Source organism: Gavialis gangeticus, unplaced genomic scaffold (assembly GCF_001723915.1).
Source record: "Gavialis gangeticus isolate Ggan-Ray unplaced genomic scaffold, GavGan_comp1, whole genome shotgun sequence".
NCBI classification, from domain to species: Eukaryota; Metazoa; Chordata; order Crocodylia; family Gavialidae; genus Gavialis; species Gavialis gangeticus.
The window spans coordinates 17,243,210-17,256,009 of NW_017729011.1; the positions used below are offsets into that span (position 1 = coordinate 17,243,210).

The following is a 12,800-nucleotide window of genomic DNA, read 5'->3' on the forward strand; positions in this document are numbered from 1 at the left end:
CCCCGCCTTTGCTAATTATCTCGTTATGCTCTTTAGGGCGGGCTAGCTCGCATCACCCAGGGCCAGCCCTTGGAAATAGCCTATGGCTCACAGATTACCCTGCGGAACGTCCTGGGCAAACCCATGCCCTGCTGGCTCCATTCACACAAGAACACGTATCCCATCAGGTGAGCTGCTGAGCTTGTTCTGTAGTTGAGATGCAAGAAGGGTTTTTTGTGCTTCAGACTGCGGATCTCTGGGAAATTAATGCTTTTGAAAAGCCTGAATATATGCTAAGGATATGGCTCGGCAGCTGGGGCACATGACTTATGAGGAGAGGCTGAACGAACTGGGCTTATTTAGTCTGCAGAAGAGGCTGAGGGGGGATCTGATAGCAGCCTTCAGCTCCCTGAAGTGGGTGTAACAAAGAGGATGGAGCTGGGCTGTTTTCAGTGGTGGCAGATGACTGAACAAGGAGCAATGGGCTCAAGTTGCAACAAGTGAATGTTTAGGTTGGATATTAGGAAAAAAATTTCTCACTAGGAGGGTGGTGAAGCACTGGAACAGGTTACCCAGAGAAGTGGTGGAGTCTCCATCCTTGGAGGTTTTTAAGGCCCTGTGACAAAGCTTTGGCTGGGATGATGGAGTTGGGGTTGGTCCTGCTTTGAACAGGGGGTTGGACTAGATGTGGCCTCCTGAGGTCCTTCCAGCCCTCACTGTCTGTGATTCTATGCTATATGGATAAAATGAACTCATTCTTCAAGCACTTATTTAATCAGTTTGCCAAATCAGTGGAAATTAATTTCTAAGTCAGTGAAGAGGGAAGGTATTGTGATTTTGCAAGGCAAATAAAGCAGATGTGCTACCTAATGAAAATAGGGTGAAAGAAGGAAGGCAAAATCCTAGTAATTAGCCTGCCTTGAATCTCACTTCAAGCCGTAGTAGAATAATGAATATTGAAAGCGGAGCACTAAGCAGCTAGGGGGCAATAGGACCGCAAGCAGCAAACAGCACAGCTTTAGAAAGAGCAGCTCCATTGGAAAAGTGCTTGCTTTTTCAATCTGATTGCAAAACAAGCAACGGGATGTAGCTTTCAGTGGTGTCGTCTGTATTTTCTCACAAAATCCTACCTGAAGCATTGAATTTAGCTTTGAGACAGACAATGCAGCATCGGTGGAAGTCAGTCAAAAGGATGAGAATAAACAGCACTACTGAAAGGAGAGGCATCCAGTGGGGAGCTGTTGTGATCATCTTTACAAACATCTTCACTAGCAGTGGGGAGGGAAGGGGCCTTTGTAGATACCATCAAATTAGGCCATGTTGCAAGTGCCAGAAGAGCACAAAGAAACATGACAAAGGGGCCTAGAGGCTTTGAAAGAGTCAGGCAGGAGGCAAAATCTCAGTTTGGCAAAATGCAAGCTGCTTCATATGGCAGGGAAATAATCTGAAACGGGGGTACTCAGCACGTGTGTGCCGGGAAGGTGGCTGACTTGGAAAGCATCATTTAACAGGCAACCTGGACTGATAGCAGAGAGCAAACTGCGTAGGAGACAGCAGTCCAGCGTGGCACACTGAAGCCATGCTCTGGCAACCTGTGCAGAAACCAGCATCTTCCCATCCATCTTATCTAGACATATCAACCTTGTAACCAGAGGGCTGCGTTGGTTTTGGGCCGTGCAATAACCTGGCTCGTAGTGACACATCTGGGGAGAATTTGGAGATAGGTGCTAAAGGAGTTTAAATGGTGGCTGTTGGGGTAAAGGGGGCATATTAGTAGCATGAAAGGTTGGACAGTAAGGAGTGGGAAGATCAGTTTAAGATGTTACAGAAAGAAAACCAGGAATAATTTCTGCCAGGGACTCCTAAATTGTTGGGCAGTGTTTTAGGGAAATAGGGGAAGCGCAGATGTCTTTGTCATTTCACACCAGATAGGGAAAGGTCTGCAGAAAACCCTCCCTAGTCAGGCAGGCTGGAGGAGGGCAGCAGGATGGCCTTTTTTTCTCTCTGGGTCTTGATCTTTCCTTCTCTAACCACTCCCCTGATCCAAACCATTCATGGCCCAACTTGCTCTATCTCTTGGCAGAAGTCAGAGCACAAGCACACTGTATAGGAGAATGGGTGTGAGCATGGGATTGTCAGGTAACCCTTAGGCTGGAAATCAAACCACGGTGAGTGCTGGGGGTACTTCGTCCTCGGGAGCCTTTGCCTCCGCCCTGTACTGTTGCATCCAAAGCACTGTGACCCAAGCGTGCTTTGCTACTTCCGTTTCCTCTGCGTGTTGTCTCTTCTTGCTGTGTTTCATGAGAACAGAGCCAATGTGCCGACTCATTGAGGTTCATGAACTGGAAGCCGCCCTCTGCTCTTTCTTCCTCGTAGCTGTGCAGACCCAAGCAGTCCTGTCCCCTCAGACTTCTGTTCTTCTGATCTACCTGTGCAGGTATGAGAACGGCCGAGGGAGCTCCCATCAGCAGCAGGTGACCTGCTATCCCTTCAAAGATGTCAACAACTGGTGGATTGTGAAGGATCCTGGGATGTGAGTACAGAAGGGACTTAAGAGCCAGCTTGCCAAGAGCCTGGCTGCTGGTTCTAAAAGTAAAGCAGGGTCCTTGCCTGGTGGCTACATGAGTTGGATGCCAACTGGGCTTAACAGGTTTTGTGGGCTCAGGGGTGACTGGGGTCACTGTGGTGTCCCCAGGCAGGACTCCCAAGCTCTATCTAGCCTCTGCCACTGACTCACTGTGTGACTTGGGGCAAGTCACTTCTCACCTTCCCTTTCCCCCTTTGTAGCCTGGCAAGGCTGGAGCTATCATACATATCGTGGTTTCCACAAAGATTTCATTCGTGTTTGCAAATGTTTTGAGATGCTGGGTGGGAAAGAATTGCACTGGGACGAGAATTCGTATGCAGCAGGAGCGAGACACTAAAAAGTCACTGTAACTTTAACACCATAAAAGCTGCCACTACCAGGTAGCGACTAAAATTGGGCTTCATTCCAGTGAGCGTGACGGGTACTTGAGCTGGCCTCTGAAGTGGTTTGAGTTCAACTCCAAGCAGGGAAGAGGGTCTGTCTGCATCAAAAGTTTGGGTGGAATATCCGTCCTTGCAGATAAGGAGCTGTCCCTTGGCATGTGGGAGGTGTGAGTCAGGGCCTTACTCTCTCTGTGTCAGCAGAGCCATCAGGGGAGCTACATCCTGTTAGCCTGCTACCCCAGCCAAAACCCTTGTGCAAGCAGTTTTGCATCATCACAAATGTTTTTTTATCAGTATAGCGCTGGGCATTAAGGGCTTGGGGTGGGGGGTGAAGTGCTGAGAAGGCCGTTTGCTGCCTTAAATTATGCTTACGCTAGGAGGGGTTGTCGGCAGAACTCTACAGCCAATCCTCGCAGCATTGGCCTGGGAGCAGCAGAAATTTGCCGCCTTTCTCTTAAAAATGTTTTGAGTGAATGTACTGCTGGCAAGATAGCGCTGGTGAGCGAAGCCTCCACCTGGTCCACGTGGCAGTGAAATAGAGGCAGCAGCTGGAAAAGCTGAGAAACCCTCAGCCAAAGACTGATCTGTCTAGGAGTGAGCATGAAGATCAGCTTTCCAGACGCAGGCAGTCTTTAATCCTTCAGTCAAGACAGCAAACCATGGCATGAGGGCACCCATCAGACCTGACTGAAGCTACTTACTACAGTTATAGAAGCCACCAAACAGCTGTTGGATGGGAGGAATATTTTGGTGGTATTCACTAGTCTAGGGAGGAACCAATGCCTCTTTCTGTGTCCAACAGGCAGCAGCTGGTGGTGAGTAACCCACCACGGCCCATCCGCCATGGGCAGATCGTGCAGCTGGTCCACGGGATCACAACGCGCTACCTCAACACGTAAGTTCCTCTCCCATCTCAGCTCCCGCTGGCTCTGTCTTGTTTTTAAATGTCTGCGCTGTACGTCAAGGTGTCAAAGACCTGTTAGGTTCCCATATATATACCAGCCCTGCAATTTCCTATATGCCCACTTAGGCAGTTCGTTCATTCTTCCTACCAAGCAGGTCTCTAAGGAGGTTGAGAACTACTGATCTAGACTCAAGCACCCCCCTAGAAAGTGCCAACTCTCACTTTCACTTGCTTCTTGAGCATGGAAAAATGAACAGAGCAGTTCCTGTGTTACATAGATTCATAGATGTTAGGGTGGGAAGGGACCTCAACAGATCATTGAGTCCGACCCCCTGCCTAGGCAGGAAAGAGCGCTGGGGTCAGATGACCCCAGCCAGATGCTGATCCAGCCTTCTCTTAAAGACCCCCAAGATAGGGGACAGCACCACCTCCCTTGGAAGCCCATTCCAAATTTTGGCCACCCTTACCATGAAGAAAAGGGCAGAGCACTCGGAAAGGCCCCAGCCAGCCAGACTGTTTTCACCTTCTGCATTCATCCTTGAAACATCTGAGTGTGCGAGTGTTTGCAAGGCTTAAAAGGATCTCCCGGTGTCCCAGAATGCCACGGACCCCAGTAGAGAATCACTACTCTGGATTCTTGTCGAGTCATCACTTCATTAGAGTCAGAGTAGATTGCAGGTGTAAAGCAGGCGAGTGTCTTGGAAGCAGAAATCCCGTTGACTTCCACAGCATGCGACTTCCCATGAAGTCTGTGCTCCCAAACCACAGAAGTGCTTTTGACATTGACGGAAGGTGAAACACCTGGAGCATTCCAGGGTAGACACTGGTGTCATGGATCTTGCAGGCACGATGTAGCAGCACCTCTGAGCCCCCATGCCCAGGAAGTTTCGTGTTACATTGATTACAATATCTCCATGCCAGCGCAGAACCTCTGGAGGGTGGTGAGTAGGACGGGGCCGTGGGGAGGCAGGGGATGCAGCTGTCTCTGGGGGAGCATGCAAGACAAAGTGAGGATGGAAAGAAATCTCTTCATGGTAGGAAATCGTGAACCGTGAGTCAGATGCAGATGTGTGGAAGACCATCCTGTCGGAGGTGCGCTTTGTCCATGTGAACACCTCCGCGATGCTCAAGGTACTAAGTGGCTCTGTGCCGCTCAGCCTCCTGCTTCCCTGTTGCAGTCTCTACAAGCTCTGCAATGTTTGCTGAGAAACACCTTAGTGGCAAAACCTCCTGTGACGGCTGTTATCACCCTGGTGTAATCATTATGCTGCTGGAAAGTTTTTTGTGGCTGCCCAGCTTTATCCAACTCGCACCCTGCTTGCTTTCCTTCAGAGGAAGTGGCAGTTATGGACCCTGGGTTAGACAACCCCCCCGCCCTTATCTTTTGTATTCTAGTTTCTCTTTCTTCCTTATACTCTGCTCTCTGCACATCCTTTCACAGCATCTGAAGTGAGCTACAGCTCCCAAAAGCCTTCCTCCCTGTATACGTGTGTGTATCTTTCTACTTTGGTTAGTCTATAAGGTGCAAATCTTCCCTGCCTTCAGTGTTTAAGGCCACATTCATCCTTAATAGACGATGGTGGCCAGGGAACAGGTTAAAACATGGTCTGTTGGAGATAGAGCTGGTTTTCTTATACAACCCAAGTCCCTACAGTGCACATAGCTATTTCTGTCAAGCCTGAGCTCCCACACCACCGTGCTCCTGGGTAGGGACACAGGCAGCTCCAGTGACAGGGGTGGAAATGAGGATGCTGGCAGGACCATGGTGTGTTTTGATGTCATTTAACTGTTCCAGCTCAGTGGAGTGTCTCTGCCTGACTGGGGATACAGGCAGCTGGAAGTTGTTGGGGAGAAGCTGTCCAAGGGTTACCACCAGAGCATGCTGTGGAATGTGGAGGAGCACCGCTATGGGAAGAGTAAGTCTTGGCAGAGACCTAGAGGAGGGAGCCCATGGGCTTTGTATTCAGTGAAATGGTCTGGGGACTGTGCAGAAAAGTGCTGGGAGGTGGCAGGAAGGCCACAGAGCTCAAGAGTAGCTGCTGCAAGGAAGTGTGTGTGTCCCCCAGCCCTAGCCTAGAGACGACACCCTGCATCGAGCTGATTGTGCTGCACACGGAGCTGAGGCTACGTCCCAGCTGCCCACAGCTGGAGGGTGATGCTTGGGGGGTGCCCAACCACTGAGGAGCTCCCTTCTTCCACCCTCACACACTGGCACCACCCCAGGCCTGCTGCACAGGGCTGGCTGCACATGTGGGTTCCCATGGTCACCTTCCTGCCTCTGAGCCACGTTGTCCCTTTGCAGGCCAGGAGCAAAAGGAGAGGGAGGTGGAGCTGCACTCGCCCACGCAGATTGACATCAGCAAAAACCTCAGCTTCATGGCCAAGTTCACAGAGCTGCAGGTGACTGGGCAGAGGGGACCGGGAAGCGGAGGCAGGGACGCCATGTCCACTGAACAGTCAAACTGCACTGACCAGCGTATGGGAGAAATGGCAGCTCCTGCTGCCCTCATCTCAGAGGCTTGCTGTCCCAGGTCTGGGGCTGCCTGTCCATGCCAGGGATCCTGACTGAGGCTCCTCATCTGCTTTCCCGTAGTGGAAGATACTCACGTTGAAGAATGAAGACACGGAGCACAAGTACAGCTCTTCGCCACTGGCCTGGATCACCATGGACACAAACATCGTGTACTGGCTCCACCCTGCCTCTGGTGTAAGTGTGCGTGGCTTGTCTGCATGGGCTCCAAAAGGAGCACAAGCAGCTGGAGCACAGCAATGGGAGTGTGAAAGGGGTCAGGACTGCTATTAATAAGCCTCAGCCAGGGGGTCTCCTCCAGTGGGGGCTGGCTGGGCAGAATGTCAGCTGTGTATTTCTGAGTAAATCATTTGTCCTTTGGGTAAAAAACCCTTTTATATTTAAAATGCAAAACAGCCTTAAGTTCCCCCTTCCCTCCATGTCCTCCTCTGCCCCTTGGACATCAGTCTCCTGCCTCCACTTGAGAGTGGCAGCTGGAGCACTTCCCAGCTGATGGTTTTCAGGCTCTGGATACGATTTCTGGCAGCTGCTGCTTTTTAAGTAAACTTGAGTTTCCCTGCAAGCTGCTAAAGGAGAATTTGGAGCTTAATGTCAATGCTTCTATTCACTTGATCCACTTAAAGAGTTGAGTCCATCCCCATTAAGTAAAAATGAATGATGAAATAAAACAGCATCCTCTATGTCAGCCTAATGACACGGTCCAGGCAGATGGGATGAGTAGCCACGTGGAACAGTGGACTGCTATAGATAGCGCTCTTCAGCTGTGCTCCGAGTTGTTGGTTCAGTGTGCACACATTGGGTATTTTAAGTTATTACCCCCCAAAAAGAAATGCTGGCATTGCCCAGTACTCTTGTGTTGAGAGTCTGGAGTCTGTGCAGCTCTGCCTCATACCCCACAGGCTCAGATCCACCTGATCGGGAACATGCTCATCTGGACTTCAGCAAACGCTGCAACGCTCGCCTACCTGTGCCTATTCCTGTGGTACCTGCTGCGCCGGCGGCGGAGGATTTGCGATGTCCCAGAAGGTCAGCTCTCCCATAGGCGTGGGCACATCAGTCTTGTTCTGGTGGCACTTTGAGAGGGTGGTACAAGAGGCAAAGGGTGTTCTCAGCCATCGCGGTAGGTGGCGGTTTTTTGATGCCTCTTGCTGCCCTGAGGCTTTGAGAATTGGTAAGGGTTGAGACTGCAGGTGGATGCACAAGATGGGCTGAAGCCACCAAGCAGGCGGAGAACAGGGAGCATCTCTGTGGCTGCAACCAAAGAGGTCTGAAAGGCCTTAATCTCCTGAAAAGCATGTGCATTGCAAGATGAACCCCCCACCCCACCCCAGCCGCCTCTTGAGGTTAGATGGGGTACGGTATCTTCCTATGAATCATTTCGTGGGATGCTTTGATGGATTTCGAGGCAGGTTTGGAATCCCCCATACCCAAGACGCTGCAGCTGACAATAGATGAAGTGAGGTGCTTACTCGAGGTGGGTATTAGATGTGTCCTTACGGAAGTGCTCTCCCTGGCTACTGCAGATTGTAGGGCACTTCCCTCACAGGGGTATTATCCTAGCATCTTTGGCCAGACCTGTGTCATGCCACATAGTGGGTCCACTCTGGTGTTAAGCTGCCTTGAAATATGCTCTATATGTGTTGAAAGTTATCCAACCAATGCCTCTGTTAACTCTGTGCAGCAAGTCTTCAGCTCTGGGGAAAGTAGAGACTGCTTTAATGACAGCTGCAGGGCTGAAGGTCTTACAAGGGCCTAAGCCACATTGCCTTAGAAGCTGCCATGTCCTGCGGAGCATGTTTGGAGATGGTGCGAGTGCTCAGAAGCATTGCCTTTTCTGCCTTGCAGATGTGTGGTGGGCCTGGGTGTTCGCTGGAGGGCTCTGTGTTGGGGGCTGGGCTGCGAATTACCTCCCCTTCTTCCTGATGGAAAAGACACTTTTCCTGTACCACTACCTGCCAGCTCTCACGTTCCAGATCCTCCTGATTCCCATGGTACTGCAGCATCTGAACGATCACTTCTGCAGGTACCCATGTCACCTGGCAATTTTAAAGGCTGGGAACTAAGGGAAACTGGATTCTTGTCCCTATCACTCTTAGACCTGGGAGAGGCTTTTCAGGATCCAGGTGTCCTACGTCAGAGCCCTGCTGATTTAACGCTTGTACAGACCCAGATGTGCTATTCAAGCCCCACTTCAAATTCCTTCTATTGAGGTGGGAGATGGATGGGGAAGGGCATATTCTTTGCTGCACTTGGCGATGGCTCTGGTTTTCAGCGTCTCTAGGAAAAAGGCAATCTAGCTACATCAGCCTCTTGCCATCGGACTGTGCATTGAACTGGCATGTTTTCTCTCTCAGATCCCAGCTTTCCAAGCACATGTTCCAAGCCCTGATCGTAGCCTGGTTCTCTTCCGTCTACCTCACCTACCGCATGTTCAGCCCACTGACCTACGGCAAGCCCCCCCTCTCGCCTGCTGAGCTCAGGGCCCTGCGCTGGAAGGAGAGCTGGGACATCCTGATCCGAAAACACTAAGAGCGCCAGGTCAAGGAATGAAATGAAGGCTCTGATCGGGCGAATTTTGAGCTGGTTGTGGAAGACCTGTTTGTGCCTCCAAGTCAGTGCACTCTACCTTGTTCGTGTGGGTTCAAGGCAAAAAGCCTTGTTGTTACATGAGCTGGGGGCCAGGAGCTGCTTCCCCCGGGGACTGGAATGGTTTCCATTAGACTTGCTGCTCTGCACCATTACACCCTGCGAAGGAGAGAGTGAGCATTACAACATCTACTGTAGGCTCATAGCCTGCAGCATCCTGGATGGCGAGCACAGACCAGGAACCCAGGCTGGCCATGAGAGCTCTAACTGTGCGGCCTTGTATTGCTCCAGACCTTCCTGGCCTGGAAGGTGACTGTAGCCTAGATTCACTGACAGGAAACCCTAGGAACCATTTGTTTTCTGCAGAGCTACTTTGGTAGTGTGAGGGGCAGTTACCTAAAGCATTAACTAACCTAAGCTGTTACCCTCTGCAAAGCACAGTTCTGGGGCAGCCAGAACACTAACCTGTTTAATCTCCTGTCACTTACAAGCACTACCCAGCCCTACACTGAGCTGGTCTGCTCATTAACAGGTTCCCATTCACTGTACTGAAGTCAGCATAGAAATGACCATGCAGAGAATCCCCCTCCTTTTGTTCTGTTCTTTAAAGCCATGGCTGTATCACAAAAGCGAAGGGAGAACAGGCTGGTGGGCGCAGCTGCTGACTGTAGGAACAGTCCCGACAACGTCCCTTTTGTTGTGTTGGAGTGAAAATGCCATTAGCATTTTGCTATAAAGTATCCGCACCCCAGCAGTTGTTTGTTCATTTGTTTATTAACCAAAGCAGCACGACCAACAGAGCCAGACCTTGCTTTTAGAAAACTAGTGAATGTGGCAAAAGTTCTTTTCGGCAGTAACAATTTTTCCCCTCTGCTTGTAAAACTACTCTGCAGATACAGATAGACGGGGTAGAAGGCGGGTACGATACGGAGTTTAAAAAGCCCAGTTGGTAAGATGAGTTAGAACTTTTGCAGAAAGCTGGAGATTTAAGTTCCCAGCCTTTCCACTCCTCTCTTTTGGAAATCAGAGCATGCTAATGTTGCATGGCTCACCTGGCATCTAGGGCAAGTGCTATGAGCCTCTCCTGGGGTAGAAATGCAGTAGACAATGCTACTGAAAATGACTGCGGACGTGAATGTCAGGCAGGAAAGTCTTGCTTGGTGGTGGTTTCTTTCCCTCGCTAACTCAACCACCCTGTTCTGCACAGCAGAACTAGCACCCTGTAGTACAGGGTGCTGCTAATACTGACGGGGGCAGGCGTCTTTGTCGTGAGCTGCTCAACCCTGTTGGAGCTCACGTGCTCAGTAACCGCGGGCAAGTTTGGGTATGACAATGAGCGCCTCCCCTACATATGCTCTAGCTAGGCTCAGAAGCCTGACGACGGGATGGGGAACAGTAGATGAGGGACTGGAGCCTTGCTGCTCTTTGGGTCTGTCCCCTTGACTTATGTTTGTGCCAGAAAAGCCCAGTTTCTCTCTGCTCTGGATAAAAAATTATATACACTTGTGCTCTTAAGGAGGTTGGTCCTGCCCCCACCATCCCTGTCAGTGGTGGGAAAGAGCAGGCAAGCAGGGGCCATGGCATTGCTCTAGGAGCTTCAAAACACTGATGCCAAGTGTACTTCGCAGATGGAAGAGAAATCTCAAGGTCCTCCCATGAGCAGGTGAATGTCCAGAAAAGGGTGCAGTGGTGCCTGCTGGTTAAGATGGACAGGACCTGGGCTAGCCTGCTTCTCACCTGGAGCAAAGCCTTGTCTGCCGTGCAGGGAAATAGGCAGCCACGGTTCCTGCTAAGGAAAAAGCACCACGAGGGGAAACAAGGTGTCATTTGAGAAAAGGGCTGGAGCAGGCAGCTGAAACCACCACAGAGTTGGGCTGTGGGGTCATGTAATCCCTCTCAGGGGGCAGGGGTCCAACTCCTTGCTGTCCTCTGCAAGACGGTTCTTGCCCCCTACTATCCCTGACACTTCCCCGCCATTGCTAGGACCATTTAAAGGGCACTTCACAAACCGGTTTGTTTCTCCCAAGTTGTCTTCAGCGTTGGTCTGGAACATAGGCAGCTTCCGGGCTCCCACAGGGTTAGTGCGGGCGGCTGCTGGACTCCAGGTGAGAGCGCTTGCCGGGGGCCAGCACACCGCTGCTCTCCGCCTGCTCGGGGAACGGCCGCTTGTATGGCCGGCCGTGCCCATTCACTGCCCCTCGCTGCCACTTGCAGATGTCTCCATTCAGGATGTCCTGGATGTGCTGCACAATGAGGTTGATAGCAACTGCAAGGAAAAGCATAGGTATGTGATGTGTACACATGCAGGATACCAACTGCACTCCATGCCAATGAACCCACCTCCACCCCCATAAAAAGCAGCATAAACCACCTTTCTGGGTCAGTCTATAAAGTAATAGGTTCTTCCTTACTCCAGCGTTAACTGCACAGGTTGGGAGCTGTGTCATGCTAGGTGGAGAAAATCACAACAGGCACAAGCAGCAGTGTGCCAGGTATGTGGCTCCCCCTGTACATCCCCTGTTCAGAGAGTTGCTGCCTGGGAGATGGGGATAATCCTTGCCTGTTTCTAACCCCTGCCCCCCACCACTCCCAACCCTCGAGTAAGGCTTTGGGGCCCCGGGTTGTAGAGGTGAACGCTGTTTCCTCACTGCATGGGCATCCCCAAACCAGGCACAGAGCTGAGCTGCTCTTACCCATGTTGTCCACTCCTCGGGGGATAATCACATCAGCGTACTTCTTTGTCTGCAAAGCAGAAATGGGTGCCTGGAGTTTGTCATTGGCCCGTCACCTTCTAGGACCAACTCCCATAAGCCCCAGACCTGAAACACTGCAGGATGGAAAGGAAACCACTTCTACTCTGCCCTGGTGTAAGTCAGGGGTGTCTAACAGCATCACCCCCACCTCCAGCCTGGACCCGGACCAAGAGGCCAAATTTGGACCTGGCAATGGGGTGAGTGGCAGGGCAAGCAGTGCGGTGCTAATGTAGCCGTGTCCTGTCTCCAACTGTTGACACACAAGCCCAACAGAGCTCTAGGGCCCGGATTTCGGTGGCAGGCCCTACCCCTGCTTTCCTGGCCTCCCACTCCCCTTTACCACATTAGAAGCCACTTTACAGATGGTGACATGGCTCTGGGGAATGGATTGGGCCTGTGGACCGCCTGCTAAAGGGAGCTTTGTCCTGGCAGTCCCTAAATGCAATGGGAACAGTCTTTTCTAGCATGAATGCAAGCGAATGGCAACAACCATCTGTTGCCTGTTACTGTCTCCTGTATTGACCAGCGAGCCTGAGTTCAGTTACATGGTTCTTGTTTCCTCACTTCCAAAAGAGAAGGACTCTGAGGATGTCCCGTCCCTGCAACGTCCCAACTCCTATGGCAGCTCTTATATCCAAGGCACAGCCTGACTCGCTGCACCCAGCTCAGGCCACTGGAGCTGGAATTGGGTTGAGCTGGGTCCCCCCCACCCCAAGCTGGCGGTAAATCTCTCCCTGGAGCTGCATGCCTCAGAGCACGTGGCGGATGCTTTCTAACCCTGCTGCCTTATGAATGGTTTGCAGAAGGGGTGCTGCTAGCTCCTTCAAGCCTGGCAGGTAGTAAAGGCCCAGACTGAGCAGCCACAGGGGCCTGCACTGGTCTTTTCCATCCCAGTTAATCTGATTCCAGTGCATCACATCCACATTTGGCCCCTTGCAGGTTGCACAGCACTGGGAAGCTGGCTAGCCCTGGTTTAAAACACGCCTGATTAGCTATAGCAAAGCCCAGTACCGGCAGGCAGAACTCCTCGAAGGCAGGCTTGACAAAGGTGGTGTACTGGGTAAGGATCTGCTCCAGG

The 12,800-nt window shown here is 51.4% G+C and overlaps 2 protein-coding genes across 2 annotated transcripts in view; one reads left to right on the plus strand and one right to left on the minus strand.

Annotated features, from left to right (window-relative positions):
* POMT1 (protein O-mannosyltransferase 1) overlaps positions 1-9,718 on the plus strand; it is a 14,850-nt gene extending 5,132 nt beyond the window's left edge. The window contains exons 7-17 of the mRNA XM_019510705.1: positions 37-167; positions 2,417-2,512; positions 3,752-3,844; positions 4,698-4,794; positions 4,892-4,984; positions 5,649-5,769; positions 6,156-6,253; positions 6,447-6,560; positions 7,283-7,409; positions 8,229-8,406; positions 8,738-9,718. Coding sequence (XP_019366250.1) covers positions 37-167; positions 2,417-2,512; positions 3,752-3,844; positions 4,698-4,794; positions 4,892-4,984; positions 5,649-5,769; positions 6,156-6,253; positions 6,447-6,560; positions 7,283-7,409; positions 8,229-8,406; positions 8,738-8,912 — 1,323 coding nt within the window. The 3' untranslated portion in view covers positions 8,913-9,718. The remainder of the gene's footprint in view (positions 1-36; positions 168-2,416; positions 2,513-3,751; positions 3,845-4,697; positions 4,795-4,891; positions 4,985-5,648; positions 5,770-6,155; positions 6,254-6,446; positions 6,561-7,282; positions 7,410-8,228; positions 8,407-8,737) is intronic.
* A 6-nt stretch (positions 9,719-9,724) lies between these two features.
* UCK1 (uridine-cytidine kinase 1) overlaps positions 9,725-12,800 on the minus strand; it is a gene marked incomplete at its 5' end in the record, with an annotated part of 12,185 nt that continues 9,109 nt past the window's right edge. The window contains 3 exons of the mRNA XM_019510299.1: positions 9,725-11,235; positions 11,663-11,711; positions 12,734-12,790. Of these exons, the coding sequence (XP_019365844.1) occupies positions 11,048-11,235; positions 11,663-11,711; positions 12,734-12,790 (294 nt within the window). The remainder of the gene's footprint in view (positions 11,236-11,662; positions 11,712-12,733; positions 12,791-12,800) is intronic.